This window comes from Etheostoma spectabile, unplaced genomic scaffold (genome assembly GCF_008692095.1).
Source record: "Etheostoma spectabile isolate EspeVRDwgs_2016 unplaced genomic scaffold, UIUC_Espe_1.0 scaffold378, whole genome shotgun sequence".
NCBI lineage: Eukaryota > Metazoa > Chordata > Actinopteri > Perciformes > Percidae > Etheostoma > Etheostoma spectabile.
In genome coordinates, this window is record NW_022605595.1 from 113,402 (window position 1) to 130,793 (window position 17,392).

General features: G+C 39.7%; 1 protein-coding gene and 1 long non-coding RNA gene across 2 annotated transcripts in view; one reads left to right on the forward strand and one right to left on the reverse strand.

Moving 5' to 3' along the window:
• Positions 1-2,910: 2,910 nt before the first annotated feature.
• On the forward strand, positions 2,911-12,984 carry LOC116686454 (oocyte zinc finger protein XlCOF22). The gene is made up of 5 exons (XM_032511478.1): positions 2,911-3,326; positions 3,425-3,488; positions 5,095-5,371; positions 6,004-6,593; positions 12,940-12,984. The coding sequence occupies exons 3-5, from the start codon at positions 5,306-5,308 to the stop codon at positions 12,947-12,949; spliced, it is 666 nt and encodes a 221-aa protein (XP_032367369.1). The 5' UTR covers positions 2,911-3,326; positions 3,425-3,488; positions 5,095-5,305; the 3' UTR covers positions 12,950-12,984.
• Positions 12,985-13,521: 537 nt separating this feature from the next.
• LOC116686471 (uncharacterized) overlaps positions 13,522-17,392 on the reverse strand; it is a 7,046-nt gene continuing 3,175 nt past the window's right edge. Inside the window, exons 2-3 of the long non-coding RNA XR_004331263.1 lie at positions 13,644-13,701; positions 13,522-13,561 (exon numbers count right to left, since the gene is read on the reverse strand). This is a non-coding gene — a long non-coding RNA (uncharacterized LOC116686471). The remainder of the gene's footprint in view (positions 13,562-13,643; positions 13,702-17,392) is intronic.

Sequence of the window (17,392 nt, forward strand, 5' to 3'; positions counted from 1 at the left end):
CTCTCTTCTCTCAGAAGATCTGTTGGAATCTTCGCTCTTTAACAGGCCGTTGCCAACCCACCAGACTCCATGTAAATAATCACTACTTTTATCAGCGTAAAAAAACACTTAATTCAAACTTGACAGAAACTAAATAAAACTACCCTAAACTCTTAATTCACGCATTTACATGTGGATATATGCTGCTCTATTAACACTAAAAGTAGTGATTATTTACATGGAGTCTGGTGGAGATATGCTGCTCTATACACGCTAAAAGTAGTGATTATTTACATGGAGTCTGGAGATATGCTGCTCTATACACGTTAAAAGTAGTGATTATTTACATGGAGTCTGGTGGAGATATGCTGCTCTATACACACTAAAAGTAGTGATTATTTACATGGAGTCTGGAGATATGCTGCTCTATACACGCTAAAAGTAGTGATTATTTACATGGAGTCTGGTGGAGATATTCCGGCTCTAGTAACACTATATTGGGTTGTCGGCACGAACACGATGCTCAGGCTGTATATTCATTTGCTATTTACTGATTGAAGATGGTTTGTGTGTTTCTTTTTTTGGGGGGGGGCATTGCAGTGTAAAAATTATTGGTTTACTTACAGTTCACACAACTTAAGCCTTTCCAACAGTTTTCCAAGGCTGAAAAGGAACATTTGTTGTGCATAGTCCAGGTGATAAGATACAGTTCCACAACATTTCTCTGTTTGTTTCCTGCAGATGTTCGGCAGCTGTTGGTGGTTGAAGAAGACGTTCCCCCTGCGGCAGGAGTGTAGTTCCAGTGTGGACCAGAAGGAGCCAGATGCCCCCCCACATATTAGAGAGGAACTGTGGAGCAGTCAGGAGGGAGCGCAGCTTCAAGGGCTGGAGGAGGCTGATTTCACCAAGTTCCCATTCACTCCTGTCCTTGTGAAGAGTGAAGATGATGAAGAGGAAGCTCAGTCCTCACATCTTCATCAGAGACAAACTCAACACATGGAAACAGAAGCTGATGGAGAGGACTGTGGAGGACCAGAACCAGCCAGGAACTCACATCCACTTTTAGAACCAGAGACTGAAGACCAGATTGGAGACTTTTCTGATCCTGAGACTGATGACAGTGCTGATTGGAAGAAGACCAGAAAACCTCAGTCAGCTTTAAACTCTCTGAAACGTAACACAAGACGTAAGAAAACAATCAGCTGCTCTGAGTGTGAGAGGAAATTTTGGAACAAGGCAGATTTAAAGAGACACATGGTAATTCATACAGGAGAGAGACATTTCAGCTGCTCAGTTTGTAAGAAAGATTTTACACAGAGGGGAAGTTTAACAAAACACATGAGAATCCACACAGGAGAGAAACCTTTCAGCTGCTCTGAGTGCGGTCGAGCTTTCATTGAAAACGGACACCTGAAGAAACACATGAGGACTCATTCTAGAGAAGTACCTTTCAACTGCTCAGTCTGTAAGAAATCTTTTACACTGTGCGAAAACATTTAGCCAAAATGGAAATCTGAAGAGACCTCCTGTACGATTCCTCACAAAGGAGAAAAGCCTTTCATTTACACGTTTGTAAGAAATATTTTACACGAAGAGAACATTTACGACAGATTCAATTCAATTTTATTTACATAGCGGGAGAAGTTGGAATCCTCTATAAAGACTTGTATACAATAAACCCCAAAAACTGGAACTGCAATAACAAGATGTATATCGTGCCACATCATTGTGTTTATCTGGATTGTTATTTTTTACTATTTCAATATTACATTTCTGTTTGTTTATGATTTAACTGTTGAGACCTGAGCCTTTTACTGAGAAACAAGATTTGGTGTTAACTTCAGGGTCAACCCAGGGTTTCTATATCACAAAGGTGGGTTACCGCGTTAATGTGTGTGTGTGTGTGTGTGTGTGTGTGTGTGTGTGTGTGTGTGAGAGATGTGTTCATAAATGTCGGGTTTGCTGATTCTGATTTTGCCCTTACATTAATAAATAAAAAAGACATTCAAATGTTGAATGAGTTGTGATGATGGGCTTCTGGAGCCCGGCGTTGCCAATCCGCACATCCTGCATTAAATTAGGTTTTTTAATTTTTTAGTTGCTCTTATGATTGCGTCCCAGGGTTGCAACCGAAATAATAGAATTTAGAACTAAAGCAACGACAGTTCATGGAATGGACAAGTGTCATCATGGTCAGAATGTGATGGCACGAGATCAGGGTTGTTGGGGTGAAGCCGGGGATCAAAGACACCCAGGGCACGTGGATCTGGATTCAGGCCTCAGCTAAACTGGATTCTGTTGACAATAAAGATCTATTCTGTTTAAAGTTAACGTGAACACAGATTATGAGCGAACGTTTCGCCCCGTAGTCATCAAAGTAAATATTGGAGCAGCAAAAGTGACAAAAAATTCCAAAAAGCAATAAACTTTTGAAGAAAGAGGCCACAACTTTTGATTTGTTTTTTTGAAAAAGTGACAAAAACTAGAAGACAAAAACACAGAAAAAAGGAAGAAAGGCAAGAACAAGTTGAAACAAATGACAAAACAAGGTGAAAAACTTCAAAAACAGCAACAAAAGCTATGAAAAAGTGACAGACCGTACAACTAACTACAGCCCTGGAACTGAAAAACCTTTTGAAAAAATGTCACGGACCCCCTACAGTCCTCCAGAGTACCTGAACCCCCATTTGAGAAACGGTGGTTTACAGGAGCTTTGCTTTTACATATTAAATTACAATTATCAAAGTGTCAACGTTTAGGGAGAACGTTTTAAAACATTTCAAGTTTTTTTCAAATGATATAAAGTTGAAAAGAAAATCCACAATTTAATGAGAATAATGATCCAATCCTCCATTCTGCAAAAAGCGATAAAAGGAACCATCCATGTTATTTTTTTATGCAATCTGGTATTAATAACCTATATTTCTGATATAGAAACTTTGAAAACGGGGACAACAGCAGGGTTAAGAGGAAGTTACAGTAAACATAGAGCTTTTATTGTGAAGGGGAAAGCGGAAGTGGATAACGTGTAGTCTGGCTGTGTTGTGGTTGAATACAGTGAGACGTTCAGGGCCGTCTTGGACCCGCCATTGGACCCCGTGGTTCTTTATTTTAGAGTCAAACCTGAGTCTGGGCCACATAAGATCTGCAACTGATAACATGGGCCCGGAAGTTGTTGGTCCGACCCGTAATAGCGTCCCTCCCCGGAACTAACGTTAACTGTGTGTGTCCCGTCGTGATGAAGACGGCGGAGTAAAACGCGCCAGTGTTTAGTTTCTTAAGAAGAAAGAAAGGTCCCAAACTGCCGGATGTGGTTTTAAAAGCTGAACCAGAGCCACACAGAGCAGGTTAGTTTCCTTTGTTAATGTCGCGGGGAGTCGGTGCTAAGCTAAGGTTAGCCGCTAGCAGCTAGCTCCTGCTAACGTGTTGTTGTTTCCTGAAACAGGTCGGGGACAAGAGGAACTTTAACATGACGTCAGAGAGGAAGCTGGCAGCGGACCAGGGGACAGGTGGGACACCTCACATCTCACACACATGTATGTATATATATATATATATATATATATATATATATATATATATATATATATATATACATGCTAGGAGTGGATACATGTATATTGAAGCTATGTGCGTATACATGTAGTATCCAAGTAGAGCTACTGGATTATGGAAAATATCATAATCCCAATTATTTGGGTTCAATATTGAAATCCCAGTTATTTAAAACGTCTCTTCATTGTGTTTGGAAACACCTACAACTGTGATTTTCTCCTTTTGAAATGTTTCTTTTATTCAGAACTCAAGACTACTCAAGTTCTCTGTTTTTGTGATCGTTAGGAGCAGAAATCACGATTAAAACGTCAGAGTTGCTTTGTTTTCTTAGAAAAAACGCAATGTTCCCGTTTCCATGCAGCCGTGTAAAACAGGATGAATGAGAACAATGAAGAGTAAAACAGTCAGCCTGTCACAGTTGTTACATTATTATCTAATTGTCAATTTTGTTTTACACAATCACAGTTTCTTTGTTTAACTGCAAGTAGTCACTAACATTAGCCAAGGTCCTGAGGGGAATGACTGCTGATGGTAATGGTTGATTTTGTTAAAATGTGCCAAATTATGGTTACAGCTCTGCTAGTTGTTGGCACTCAAGCCTAAACACGCAACACAAATGACAAAGATTAAATAAAAATAGATAACACGTTTTATGATTATAATGAGGTGTTTTTTTCACTTCATAGTCTGTGTACCTGTGTTTTAACATTTCATTATTAATCAAAGCTTGATCATCATACAGAAACATGGTTCCAGCTCTAGTACACTGTGTTGGATGTGTGTAGTAGTAGCTTGGGAGCTCTGCATTATGTGTTGGTGGGTGGTAGTTGTTGCATGTTGAGCCCAGTAGAGGGCAGCACATATCAAGCTATTATAGCAGGCTGAGGCAATGATGATTTAGAAATAAATGGACAGACTTTTATTAATCCCAAAATGTGAAATTTCAGTCCTACAGCAGCAAAATATCAAACACACAGCACACATACATATACATGAAATAAATAAATACAAGAAACAAAATAAACTAAATATTGCATACTTATCGCAAGACTTTTGATATAATATTGCACAATTCATAAAATCTTTTAATGCTAAAAGTCTACTTACCACTGCAAGTAATGTTATCTCTACAAAAGACTTAATCGTTTAAGTCCTATAACTGGACAGGCATGTCATTATAGAAATAGATTGCATGTACAGATATGTTGGTCTGACAGCTTCCCCTTGACAATGGAGATACTTCTGGACATGCTTAGTTTGATCTTCACCCAAGCCAGCTGGATGTTCTCTTGAAGCTTCTCAACAGCCTTGGTCATTGGAAGTGTTGTGAGGTCATCCATGTATGCTCAAACATGTGGCATCCTCAGGCCAGGTCTGATGCGCTGTCCTCTGAACTATACAGCAAGAAGTAGGCCTTGATGAGGCTTGTGAGGCCTGCTGGGATCCTCAAATAGTCAAAAGCAGTCAAGAAAGCTGTGCTTTCACAGGATTTAGGTGAGGCATGAGTTTTTTAAGGGTATCATTAAGATTTATATTAATACATGTCTGTCTGTGTTTCAGAGTTACCTCCAGTTGTTCTGGAAGTGATTATTGGTGAAGAGGAGTAGCAGTAGTGTAGCTCCAGTTTGAATCAGAAGGAGCCAGAGCACCACCCACCCCAAACATTAAAGAGGAGCAGGAGAGACTGTGGAGCAGTCAGGAGGGAGAGCAGCTTCAAGGGCTGGAGGAGGCTGATATCACCAAGTTCCCATTCACTCCTGTCCCTGTGAAGATGATGAAGAGAAAGCTCAGTCCTCACAGCTTCATCAAAGACAAAGTCAACACATGGGACCAGAAGGTAATTGTGACGTTTTGAAGGAGAGCGGAGAACCTCCTTCAGGTTTGAGAATTCAAGTGACTGTGTGTTGATGGGATCACATAGCAAACGTTAACGCTTATAGTCAAATAATCAGTGCAACTGTCTTCTGTTATCTGAGCCAGTGGAAGCATATAGATGTTAAACACCCCCAGAATTGAGCCTTGGGGAACTCTACATTTCATATTTGTCCCCTCAGATGTTTATCCTATAGACACAAAGTTGTCCCTGTTCTTTTAGTAGGATTCATACCAGACCAGAAAATTTAATAATAATAATAATAATAATACATTTTATTTAAAGGCGCCTTTCTCTGCACTCAAGGACACCCGTACAGGGTATTCATACATTAAAAGTAGCAAAAAAGATACTATACAACAAAAACAACAGAAAAGGCAGAGCAATAGACATTCAAATTTAAATAAGATTAAGAAAGCCTCAGGTCTAATTGTTAGTCTTTACAGCACTTAGGCTGAAAGTTAGAATGCAGAAACATGAATTACAGTTGTTTTACCGCGTAAAGAAATTTGAAAAGAGACTCTATACTGTTGATGCTGTCTCTCTATGTATGTGTTAACATCTTGCTCTATGTGTTTCCTGCCAATGTTGAGCAGCTGTTGGTGGTTAAAAAAGAAGTTCCCCCTGAGCAGCAGGAGTGTAGCTCCAGTGTGGACCAGCAGGAGCCAGAGACCCCCCCACACATTAAAGAGGAGCAGGAGGAACTGTGGAGCAGTCAGGAGGGAGAGCAGCTTCAAGGGCTGGAGGAGGCTGATATCACCAAGTTCCCATTCACTCCTGTCCCTGTGAAGAGTGAAGATGATGAAGAGGAAGCTCAGTCCTCACTGCTTTATCAAAGACAAACTCAACATATGAAATCAGAAGGCGATGGAGAGGACTGTGGAGGACCAGAACAAGCCAGGATCTCACATCTACTTTTACAACCTGAGACTAAAGACCAGAGTGGAGACTCTTCTGATCCTGAGACTGATGACAGTGCTGATTGGAAGGAGACCAGAGAACCTCAGTCAGCTTTAAACTCTCTGAAACATGATTCAACTGATACGAAAACATTCAGCTGCTCCGAGTGTGGGAAAATATTTGGCTTCAAGTCATATCTGAAGAAACACATGAGAATCCACACAGGAGAAAAACCTTTCAGCTGCTCAGTCTGTAGGAAATCTTTTACACAGAGTGGACATTTAAGGTCACACATGGTAGTCCACACAGTAGAGAAAACATTCAGCTGCAGTGTTTGTAACAAAAGATTTGCCTGGCATTATCTTGTCAAAAGACATAAATGTGTTGGTCCAATGGAAACAGAAGCTGATGGAGAGGACTGTGGAGGACCAGAACCAGCCAGGAACTCACATCCACTTTTACAACCAGAGACTGAAGACCAGACTGGAGACTCTTCTGAACCTGAGACTGATGACAGTGCTGATTGGAAGGAGACCAGAGAACCTCAGTCAGCTTTAAACTCTCTGAAACATGATTCAAGATGTAAGAAAACATTCAGCTGCTCTGAGTGTGGGAAAAGATTTGGCCGCAGGACACATCTGAAGAGACACATTATTACTCACACAGGAGAGAAGCCTTTTAGTTGCTCAGTTTGTAATACATTTTTTACACAGAGTGAAAGTTTACAGAAACACATGAGAAGCCACACAGGAGAGAAGCCTTTCAGCTGCTCTGAGTGTGATAAAGCTTTTACTGATAGTGGAACCCTGAAGAGACACATGATAACTCATTCTGGAGAAAAACCTTTCAGCTGCTTTGTCTGTAAGAAATATTTTACACAGAATGGAAATTTACAAAATCACATGAAAATCCACACAGGAGAAAAACCTTTCAGCTGCTCTGTCTGTAAGAAATCATTTACACAGAGAGGACATTTACGGTCACACATGGTAGTCCACACTGGAGAGAAAAGATATAGCTGCAGTGTTTGTAACAAGAGGTTTGCCTGGCGTTCTCTGGTCAAAAGACATAAATGTGTTGGTCAGATGGGAACAGAAGCTGATGGAGAGGACTGTGGAGGACCAGAACCAGCCAGAGACTCGCATTCACATTCACTTTTACAACCAGAGACTGGAGACCAGACTGGAGACTCTACTGAGACTGATGACATGGATTAATGTTTGTGCCTTCCAGTCCAAGCAAAACTTCTCAAGTATCAAACAGAAATCTTCATGCATCAACATCTAGATAGAAGAGATTATATTGTGTGGTAGGAAGAGGTGGGGGTCTTATTTTAAATATTTTATTAGATATTGTTTTGTCTTGTAATGTCTGTCTTATAATCAAGTATCACATAAATGTACCACCCGATATTTTAGAGGTCCCACGCATACAGTCCCTTCTTTCTAAGTAACGTATGTTTAGCAAGATTCACTATTAATCATGTATCAGTATAGGAGTTTATTCAATACGCACTGGGTTCATGTTTTAATTTCGTATATTTAAGCACAATTTAGGCCAAGCAGTCTCGGAGAGGAGACTTTTCTCTCTGTATCAAAGCTAAGATGGACATATTACGATCTGTATAAAACTATAAAAATGGATTGGATTGCTATGTTCCGAGGTAATATGATCAGTGACACCAAAATGATTAAGGTCTTTTGACATGTGGAGTGTCTACTATGCCACTAATTAGGCCATGGTAAAGCTAATAAAGTAAAGAAATAAAATGGTTTGATATGATTGGTGTAGTACACCAGGACATGCTGAGCACCCACCAGGATGAAATAAAGTGAAATAATCTGTAAAAATAAACCATCTGTTGACTAGCATGTACATTAGTAGTTTTTGTTTTGTTCATTCAGTTTGAGCTGTTGAACTCAGAAAGAGGTACAGGGTCCTTTGTGTAAAAATAGGTATAAGCACTCATTTGTCCCTCTCGCAGTTAAGCTCATTAATGAGCAGCGATGAACGTATGACTATTAATTCTTCAATGTATATCTGCAACTGTGATGGATGAAAAGGATGAATGAAATTGTTTTTAATTGTTTTTTTGTTTTGAAGTATGGCTTTTATCTTATTTTAGTAGAGAAAATGTTACATCTTCAATCTGCACAGGACCCTGAGTAGCCCATTTGTTGACTGTACATTTGTCTTTTAATTGTTTTTAACCCTGTGCTCTTTGTTGTGTCTGAAACTCTTGCAAAGTAAGTTTCTCAATGTCCAAAACAAATTTCTCCGCAGGGAGACCAAAAAAAGTACTTTGACTTTGACTGGGTCAGGGTCACAACGACCTAGGTGTACTTAAGAAAAGGAGGAGGAGAGGATGGTTAGATGTAAAAATATTACCAGTTCAGGTCCATCTAAAGATGTAACAAACAGGTGATTGTGGCAGTGAATGTGTCCAACTGACACCGCCCAAAGTGTATATAATAAGAACAGAGTCATATGAAACTTAGACTCAGTTGTTTATTCGACTGACCATCGCCGGTGTGCAGTTGATGTTTCCGAGGCAGCTCGGTTTGTTAAAATGTAACAAATAAATCTGCATGGAGTGAATATCAACAGTCTCTAAAGTCTTAATGGAGTCCTCGCATAGAAATAAAATGGATAGAAAGGGCATTGGACTGTTTGCTGTGGTCATTTTGATGGGTACACAACAAAATGGCGATTGTTTTTAGTTGTCATGTTGACATTACGTGTCAGTGAAGCCGTAAACTGTATTGAAGCTCGCTGGGAGGAGAGCCGCAATCACTCCTCCCAGAAATGAATATGTAGGTTTATTTTGTAGCAGATTTTAAATTACACTAACAATTTAACAATTCGCCCTTATTAAATCCAACTGCGACGTGGCTGTCCTGGAACAATAGACAGACGGTGGCGGGAAGTCCACGACACTTAAGTTCATTTAAAATGACAGTGACCAATCAGTGTTGGACCAACAGTCTGTTGAGATGCTTCTCCACATGTAGAAATGAAGCGCGATCACACCAAAGGATGTTAAGAAAAAAGATATTTTGCCGTAAAACAATGAAACAAATTAAAGTAATCCACGGCGATCAGAAGATCCACAAAAAGGGTCCCGGTGTATCTCTATTGCGTTAAGGCCATAGTTAACTCGCTAATTTATTAATCGCACACTTTTATCTGTTCTAAATGTCCCTTGATTTCTTTTTGTCCCATTATTTTTTCTCTTTTTAATGCTATTATTAACATGGAAGAGTGGATCAGCTAGAGTCTTTAAACGTTTCAGATGGAAAGTTATTCACTGTGTTATTCACAAAGTGGAGCCAAAATAAATGAGAGTCAATGGGATGCTAACTGCAGATGATGGCTTCATAGCATCAAAATGGCCCCTTGGGAGCTATGCTTAGAGAGAAGAGCCCCCCCGCTTGCAAGCCCACACAAGTTTGTGCGCGTGCCTGTTGTTTTGTTTTGTTTTTTGTCTAGCTATATCCGGTGTTTTTTGTTGTTTTTAACATTACTAGATGTTGCAACAGCATGTGAGAAACGTACAAAGGCCAAAAAGAACGTTAATCTGGGGATAAAAACAAATTGAATGGGTTTGCGTTAACACTGTTAATAACTTGTTTGTTTAACTGTCAGCACTAGGAATTAGATGTATTAGCCACCATTTAGTAGTAGTAGGTAATTCATGTTTTATGCAAACTCCGAGTATGATATATTATGTTATATATATGATATACATATTCCTTCAGCAGCAGAGATGGATTACCCTCCCACAGACAGTTTTGTATAAGGGTCCCCTGAGCAGCTCCTTCAGCAGCAGACTGATACCCCCCGGTGTAAGAAGAGAGGTACCGCAGGTCCTCATCACTCCAGCCGCTGTCAGACTCTACAACACCTGCACCACCTGATAGGTTGTAGTTTCTGTTCCGTTTTCATTTAATCCACACACTTCTGTATATCTTTATCTGGTATTATATGTTTCAATGGTAATCAAGTACTTAATTTTTACATATTATTCATGGTCACTGGTGAATATAACTTATATTATTGTTACCTACTTTTGCTTTATAACTTTATTTACATATTCAATTTAATTTTAAAGTCACTTACTTACACTGCAATATTGTTTTTTGTAACGTGTATTTGTCAATTTTGTTTACACATCACCGTTTCTTTGTTTAACTGCAAGTAGTCACTAACATTAGCCAAGGTCCTGAGGGAATGATTGCTGATGGTAATGGTTGATTTTGTTAAATGTGCCAAATTATGGTTACAGCTCTGCTAGTTGTTGGCACTCAAGCCTAAACACGCAACACAAATGACAAGATTAAATAAAAATAGATAACACGTTTTATGATTATAATGAGGTGTTTTTTTCACTTCATAGTCTGTGTACCTGTGTTTTAACATTTCATTATAATCAAAGCTTGATCATCATACAGAAACTGGTTCCAGCTCTAGTACACTGTGTTAGTGTGTGTAGTAGTAGCTTGGGAGCTCTGCATTATGTGTTGGTGGGTGGTAGTTGTTGCATGTTGAGCCCAGTAGAGGGCAGCACATATCAAGCTATTATAGCAGGCTGAGGCAATGATGATTTAGAAATAAATGGACAGACTTTTATTATCCCAAAATGTGAATTTCAGTCCTACAGCAGCAAAATATCAAACACACAGCACACATACATATACATAAAAAAATAAATACAAGAAACAAAATAACTAAATATGCATACTTATCGCAAGACTTTTGATATAATATTGCACAATTCATAAATCTTTTAATGCTAAAAGTCTACTTACCACTGCAAGTAATGTATCTCTACAAAAGACTAATCGTTTAAGTCCTATAACTGGACAGGCATGTCTTATAGAAATAGATTGCATGTACAGATATGTGTTCTGACAGCTTCCCCTTGACAATGGAGATACTTCTGGACATGCTTAGTTTGATCTTCACCCAAGCCAGCTGGATGTTCTCTTGAAGCTTCTCAACAGCCTTGGTCATTGGAAGTGTTGTGAGGTCCCATGTATGCCAAACATGTGGCATCCTCAGGCCAGTTCTGATGCGCTGTCCTCTGAACTATACAGCAAGAAGTAGGCCTTGATGAGGCTTGTGAGGCCTGCTGGGATCCTCAAATAGTCAAAAGCAGTCAAGAAAGCTGTGCTTTCACAGGATTTAGGTGAGGCATGAGTTTTTTAAGGGTATCATTAAGATTTATATTAATCATGTCTGTCTGTGTTTCAGATTACCTCCAGTTGTTCTGGAAGTGATTATTGGTGAAGAGGATAGCAGTAGTGTAGCTCCAGTTTGAATCAGAAGGAGCCAGAGCACCACCCACCCCAAACTTAAGAGGAGCAGGAGAGACTGTGGAGCAGTCAGAGGGAGAGCAGCTTCAAGGGCTGAGGAGGATGATATCACCAAGTTCCCATTCACTCCTGTCCCTGTGAAGATGATGAAGAGAAAGCTCAGTCCTCACAGCTTCATCAAAGACAAAGTCAACACAGGGCCAGAAGGTAATTGTGACGTTTTGAAGGAGAGCGGAGAACCTCCTTCAGGTTTGAGAATTCAAGTGACTGTTGTTGATGGGATCACATAGCAAACGTTAACGCTTATAGTCAAATAATCAGTGCAACTGTCTTCTGTTATCTGAGCCAGTGGAAGCATATGATGTTAACACCCCCAGAATTGAGCCTTGGGGAACTCTACATTTCATATTGTCCCCTCAGATGTTTATCCTATAGACACAAAGTTCCCTGTTCTTTTAGTAGATTCATACCAGACCAAAAATTTAATAATAATAATAATAATATACATTTTTTAAAGGCGCCTTTCTTCTCTGCACTCAAGGACACCCGTACAGGGTATTCATACATTAAAGTAGCAAAAAAGATACTATCAACAAAAACACAGAAAAGGCAGAGCAATAAACATTCAAATTTAAATAAGATTAAGAAAGCCTCAGGTCTAATTGTTGTCTTTACAGCACTTAGGCTGAAAGTTAGAATGCAGAAACATGAATTACAGTTGTTTTACCGCGTAAAGAAATTTGAAAGAGAGTCTATACTGTTGATGCTGCTCCTCTATGTATGTGTTAACATCTTGCTCTATGTTGTTCCTGCCAATGTTGAGCAGCTGTTGTGGTTAAAAAAGAAGTTCCCCCTGAGCAGCAGGAGTGTAGCTCCAGTGTGGACCAGCAGGAGCCAGAGACCCCCCCCACACATAAGAGGAGCAGGATGACTGTGGGAGCAGAGGGAGAGCAGCTTCAAGGGCTGGAGGAGGCTGATATCACCAAGTTCCCATCACTCCGTCCCTGTGAAGAGTGAAGATGATGAAGAGGAAGCTCAGTCCTCACTGCTTATCAAAGACAAACTCAACATATGAAATCAGAAGGCGATGGAGAGGACTGTGAGGACCAGAACAAGCCAGATCCACATCTACTTTTACAACCTGAGACTAAAGACCAGAGTGGAGACTCTTCTGATCCTGAGACTGATGACAGTGCTGATTGGAAGGAGACCAGAGAACCTCAGTCCTTTAAACTCTCTGAAACATGATTCAACTGATACGAAAACATTCAGCTGCTCCGAGTGTGGGAAATATTTGGCTTCAAGTCATATCTGAAGAAACACATGAGAATCCACACAGGAGAAAACCTTTCAGCTGCTCAGTCTGTAGGAAATCTTTACACAGAGTGGACATTTAGGTCACACTGGTAGTCCACACAGTAGAGAAAACTTCAGCTGCAGTGTTTGTAACAAAAGATTTGCCTGGCATTATCTTGTCAAAAGACATAAAGGTGTTGGTCCAATGGAAACAGAAGCTGATGAGGGACTGTGGAGGACCAGAACCAGCCGGAACTCACATCCACTTTTACAACCAGAGACTGAAGACCAGACTGGAGACTCTTCTGAACCTGAGACTGATGACAGTGCTGATTGGAAGGAACCAGAGAACCTCAGTCAGCTTTAAACTCTCTGAAACATGATTCCAGATGTAAGAAAACATTCAGCTGCTCTGAGTGTGGGAAAAGATTTGGCCGCAGGAACATCTGAAGGACACTTATTACTCACACAGGAGAGAAGCCTTTTAGTTGCTCAGTTTTAATACATTTTTTACACAGAGTGAAAGTTTACAGAACACATGAGAAGCCCACAGGAGAGAAGCCTTCAGCTGCTCTGAGTGTGTAAAGCTTTTACTGATAGTGGAACCTGAAGAGACACATGATAACTCATTCTGGAGAAAAACCTTTCAACGCTTTGTCTGTAGAAATATTTTACACAGAATGGAAATTTACAAAATCACATGAAAATCCACACAGGAGAAAAACCTTTCAGCTGCTCTGTCTGTAAGAAATCATTTACACAGAGAGGACATTTACGGTCACACTGGTAGTCCACACTGGAGAGAAAAGATATAGCTGCAGTGTTTGTAACAAAGGTTTGCCTGGCGTTCTCTGGTCAAAAGACATAAATGTGTGGTCAGATGGGAACAGAAGCTGATGGAGAGGACTGTGGAGGACCAGAACCAGCCAGAGACTCGCATTCACATCCACTTTTACAACCAGAGACTGGAGACCAGACTGGAGACTCTACTGAGACTGATGACATGGATTAATGTTGTGCCTTCCAGTCCAAGCAAACTTCTCAAGTATCAAACAGAAATCTTCATGCATCAACATCTAGATAGAAGAGATTATATTGTGTGGTAGGAAGAGGTGGGGGTCTTATTTTAATATTTTATTAGATATTGTTTTGTCTTGTAATGTCTGTCTTATAATCAGTATCACATAAATGTACCACCCGATATTTTAGAGGTCCCACGCATACAGTCCCTTCTTTCTAAGTAACGTATGTTTAGCAAGATTCACTATTAATCATGTATCAGTATAGGAGTTTTCATACACATGGGTTCATGTTTTATTTCGTATACTTAAGCACAATTTGGCCAAGCAGTCTCGGCAGAGGAGACTTTTCTCTCTGTATCAAAGCTAAGATGGACATATTACGATCTGTATAAACTATAAAAATGGATTGGATTGCTATGTTCCGAGGTAATATGATCAGTGACACCAAAATGATTAAGGTCTTTGACATGTGGAGTGTCTACTATGCCACTAATTAGGCCATGGTAAAGCTAATAAAGTAAAGAAATAAAATGGTTTGATATGATGGTGTAGTACACCAGGACATGCTGAGCACCCACCAGGATGAAATAAAGTGAAATAATCTGTAAAAATAACCATCTGTTGACTAGCATGTACATTAGTAGTTTTTGTTTTGTTCATTCAGTTTGAGCTGTTGAACTCAGAAAGAGGTACAGGGTCCTTTGTATAAATAGGTATAACACTCATTTGTCCCTCTCGCAGTTAAGCTCATTAATGAGCAGCGATGAACGTTATGACTATTAATTCTTCAATGTATATCTGCGACTGTGATGGATGAAAAGGATGAATGAAATTGTTTTTAATTGTTTTTTTGTTTTGAAGTATGGCTTTATCTTATTTTAGTAGAGAAATGTTACATCTCAATCTGCATAGGACCTGAGTAGCCCATTTGTTGACTGTACATTTGTCTTTTAATTGTTTTTAACCCTGTGCTCTTTGTTGTGTCTGAAACTTTTGCAAAGTAGTTTCTCAATGTCCAAAACAAATTTCTCCGCAGGGAGACCAAAAAAAGTACTTTGACTTTGACTGGGTCAGGGTCACAACGACCTAGGTGTACTTAGAAAAGGAAGAGAGAGGATGGTTAGATGTAAAAATTACCAGTTCAGGTCCATCTAAGATGTAACAAACAGGTGATTGTGGCAGTGAATGTGTCCAACTGACACCGCCCAAAGTGTATATAATAAGAACAGAGTCATAGAAACTTAGACTCAGTTGTTTATTCGAACTGACCATCGCCGGTGTGCAGTTGAGTTTCCGAGGCAGCTCGGTTTGTTAAAATGTAACAAATAATCTGCATGGAGTGAATATCAACAGTCTCTAAGTCTTAATGGAGTCCTCGCATAGAAAATAAAATGGATAGAAAGGGCATTGGACTGTTTGCTGTGGTCATTTTGATGGGTACACACAAATGGCGATTGTTTTTAGTTGTCTGTTGACATTACGTGTCAGTGAAGCCGTAAACTGTATTGAAGCTCGCTGGGAGAGAGCCGCAATCACTCCTCCCCGAAATGAATATGTAGGTTTATTTTGTAGCAGATTTTAATTACACTAAAATTTAACAATTCGCCCTTATTAATCCAACTGCGACTGGGTGCTGGAACAATAGACAGACGGTGGCGGGAATCCACGACACTTAAGTTCATTTAAAATGACATGACCAATCAGTGTTGGACCAACAGTCTGTTGAGATGCTTCTCCACATGTAGAAATGAAGCGCGATCACACAAAGGATGTTAAGAAAAAAGATATTTTGCCGTAAAACAATGAAACAAATTAAAGTAATCCACGGCGATCAGAAGATCCACAAAAAGGGTCCCGGTGTATCTCATTGCGTTAAGGCCATAGTTAACTCGCTAATTATTAATCGCACACTTTTATCTGTTCTAAATGTCCCTTGATTTCTTTTTGTCCCATTATTTTTTCCTTTTTAATGCTATTATTAACATGGAAGAGTGGATCAGCTAGAGTCTTTAAACGTTTCAGATGGAAAGTTATTCACTGTGTTATTCACAAGTGGAGCCAAAATAAATGAGAGTCAATGGGATGCTAACTGCAGATGATGGCTTCATAGCATCAAAATGGCCCCTTGGGAGATTGCTTAGAGAGAAGAGCCCCCCCGCTTGCAAGCCCACACAAGTTGTGCGCGTGCCTGTTGTTTTGTTTTGTTTTTGTCTAGCTATATCCGGTGTTTTTTGTTGTTTTTAACATTACTAGATGTTCAACAGCATGTGAGAAACGTACAAAGGCCAAAAAGAACGTTAATCTGGGGATAAAACAAATTGAATGGGTTTGCGTTACACTGTTAATAACTTGTTTGTTTACATGTCAGCACTAGGAATTAGATGTATTAGCCACCATTTAGTAGTGTAGGTAATCATGTTTTATGCAAACTCCGAGTATATATATTATGTTATATATATGATATACATATTCCTTCAGCAGCAGACTGATACCCCCCCGGTGTAAGAAGGCGAGGTACCGCAGGTCCTTCATCCCGGCCGCTGTCAGACTCTACAACACCTGCACCACCTGATAGTGTTGTAGTTTCTGTTCCTGTTTTTCATTTAATCCACACACTCTCTGTATATCTTTATCGGTATTTATATGTTTCAATAACAAGTACTTAATTTTTACATATTATTCATGGTCACTGGTGAATATAACTTATATTATTGTTACCTACTTTTGCTTTATAACTTTATTTACATATTCAATTTAATTTTAAAGTCACTTACTTACACTGCAATATTGTTTTTTGTACTATGGCAACCGCACTTTACTTTACAAAACCTTTATTAGACGCCACTTTACCTCAGTCTACCTTCTGCACGTTGTCTATTGTTTGCCTGTCTTTCTTGTGTTTACTTGCTTGTTTATTTGTTTGCTGTTATTGTTGAGAATGCTGCTGTAACTAAGGAATTTCCCCGCTGTGGGATGAATAAAGTATTATCTTATCTTATCTTATCTTATCTTATTATAATATTTTAGAAGAAAAACAAGAATAAATATGGAGATCCAGTATAAACCATATACACAGATATGTAAACCAGTCAAACAGGGTTTCTAAATAAATCCTCATGAAAGAAATCAAAACAACAAAAAATGAACTAGAATACCGGGGCTTTTATTTTGCCGGCGGCCTCCGGCCGGAAGTGGTGCTGCGGTAGTTTCCGGGTGCTGAGCAGCGGGAGCAGTGAGGAGAGAAGCCGTTAGCTGAATCCAAATCAGGGAATCCCAAACAGCGTTTCTTAGTTAGTTCATCAGAGATGGAGCGACCCCGGAGACAGCTGGAGGAGACCAAGCTGGGGGGGGAAGGTTAGTCTGAGAGGCCGCCACAAGCTAAGCTAACGTTAGCCTGCTAGCTGCTAGCATGCTGCTAGCTCCTGGAGCTAACGGGTTTATATCACGTGGCT

Excerpts from the sequence above, each read along its gene's own strand:
- LOC116686454 (XM_032511478.1), top strand. The coding sequence starts at position 5,306 with ATGATGAAGAGAAAGCTCAGTCCTCACAGCTTCATCAAAGACAAAGTC. Across the intron at positions 5,372-6,003 it reads TCAACACATGGGACCAGAAG|CTGTTGGTGGTTAAAAAAGA; the intron begins GTAATTGTGACG and ends AATGTTGAGCAG.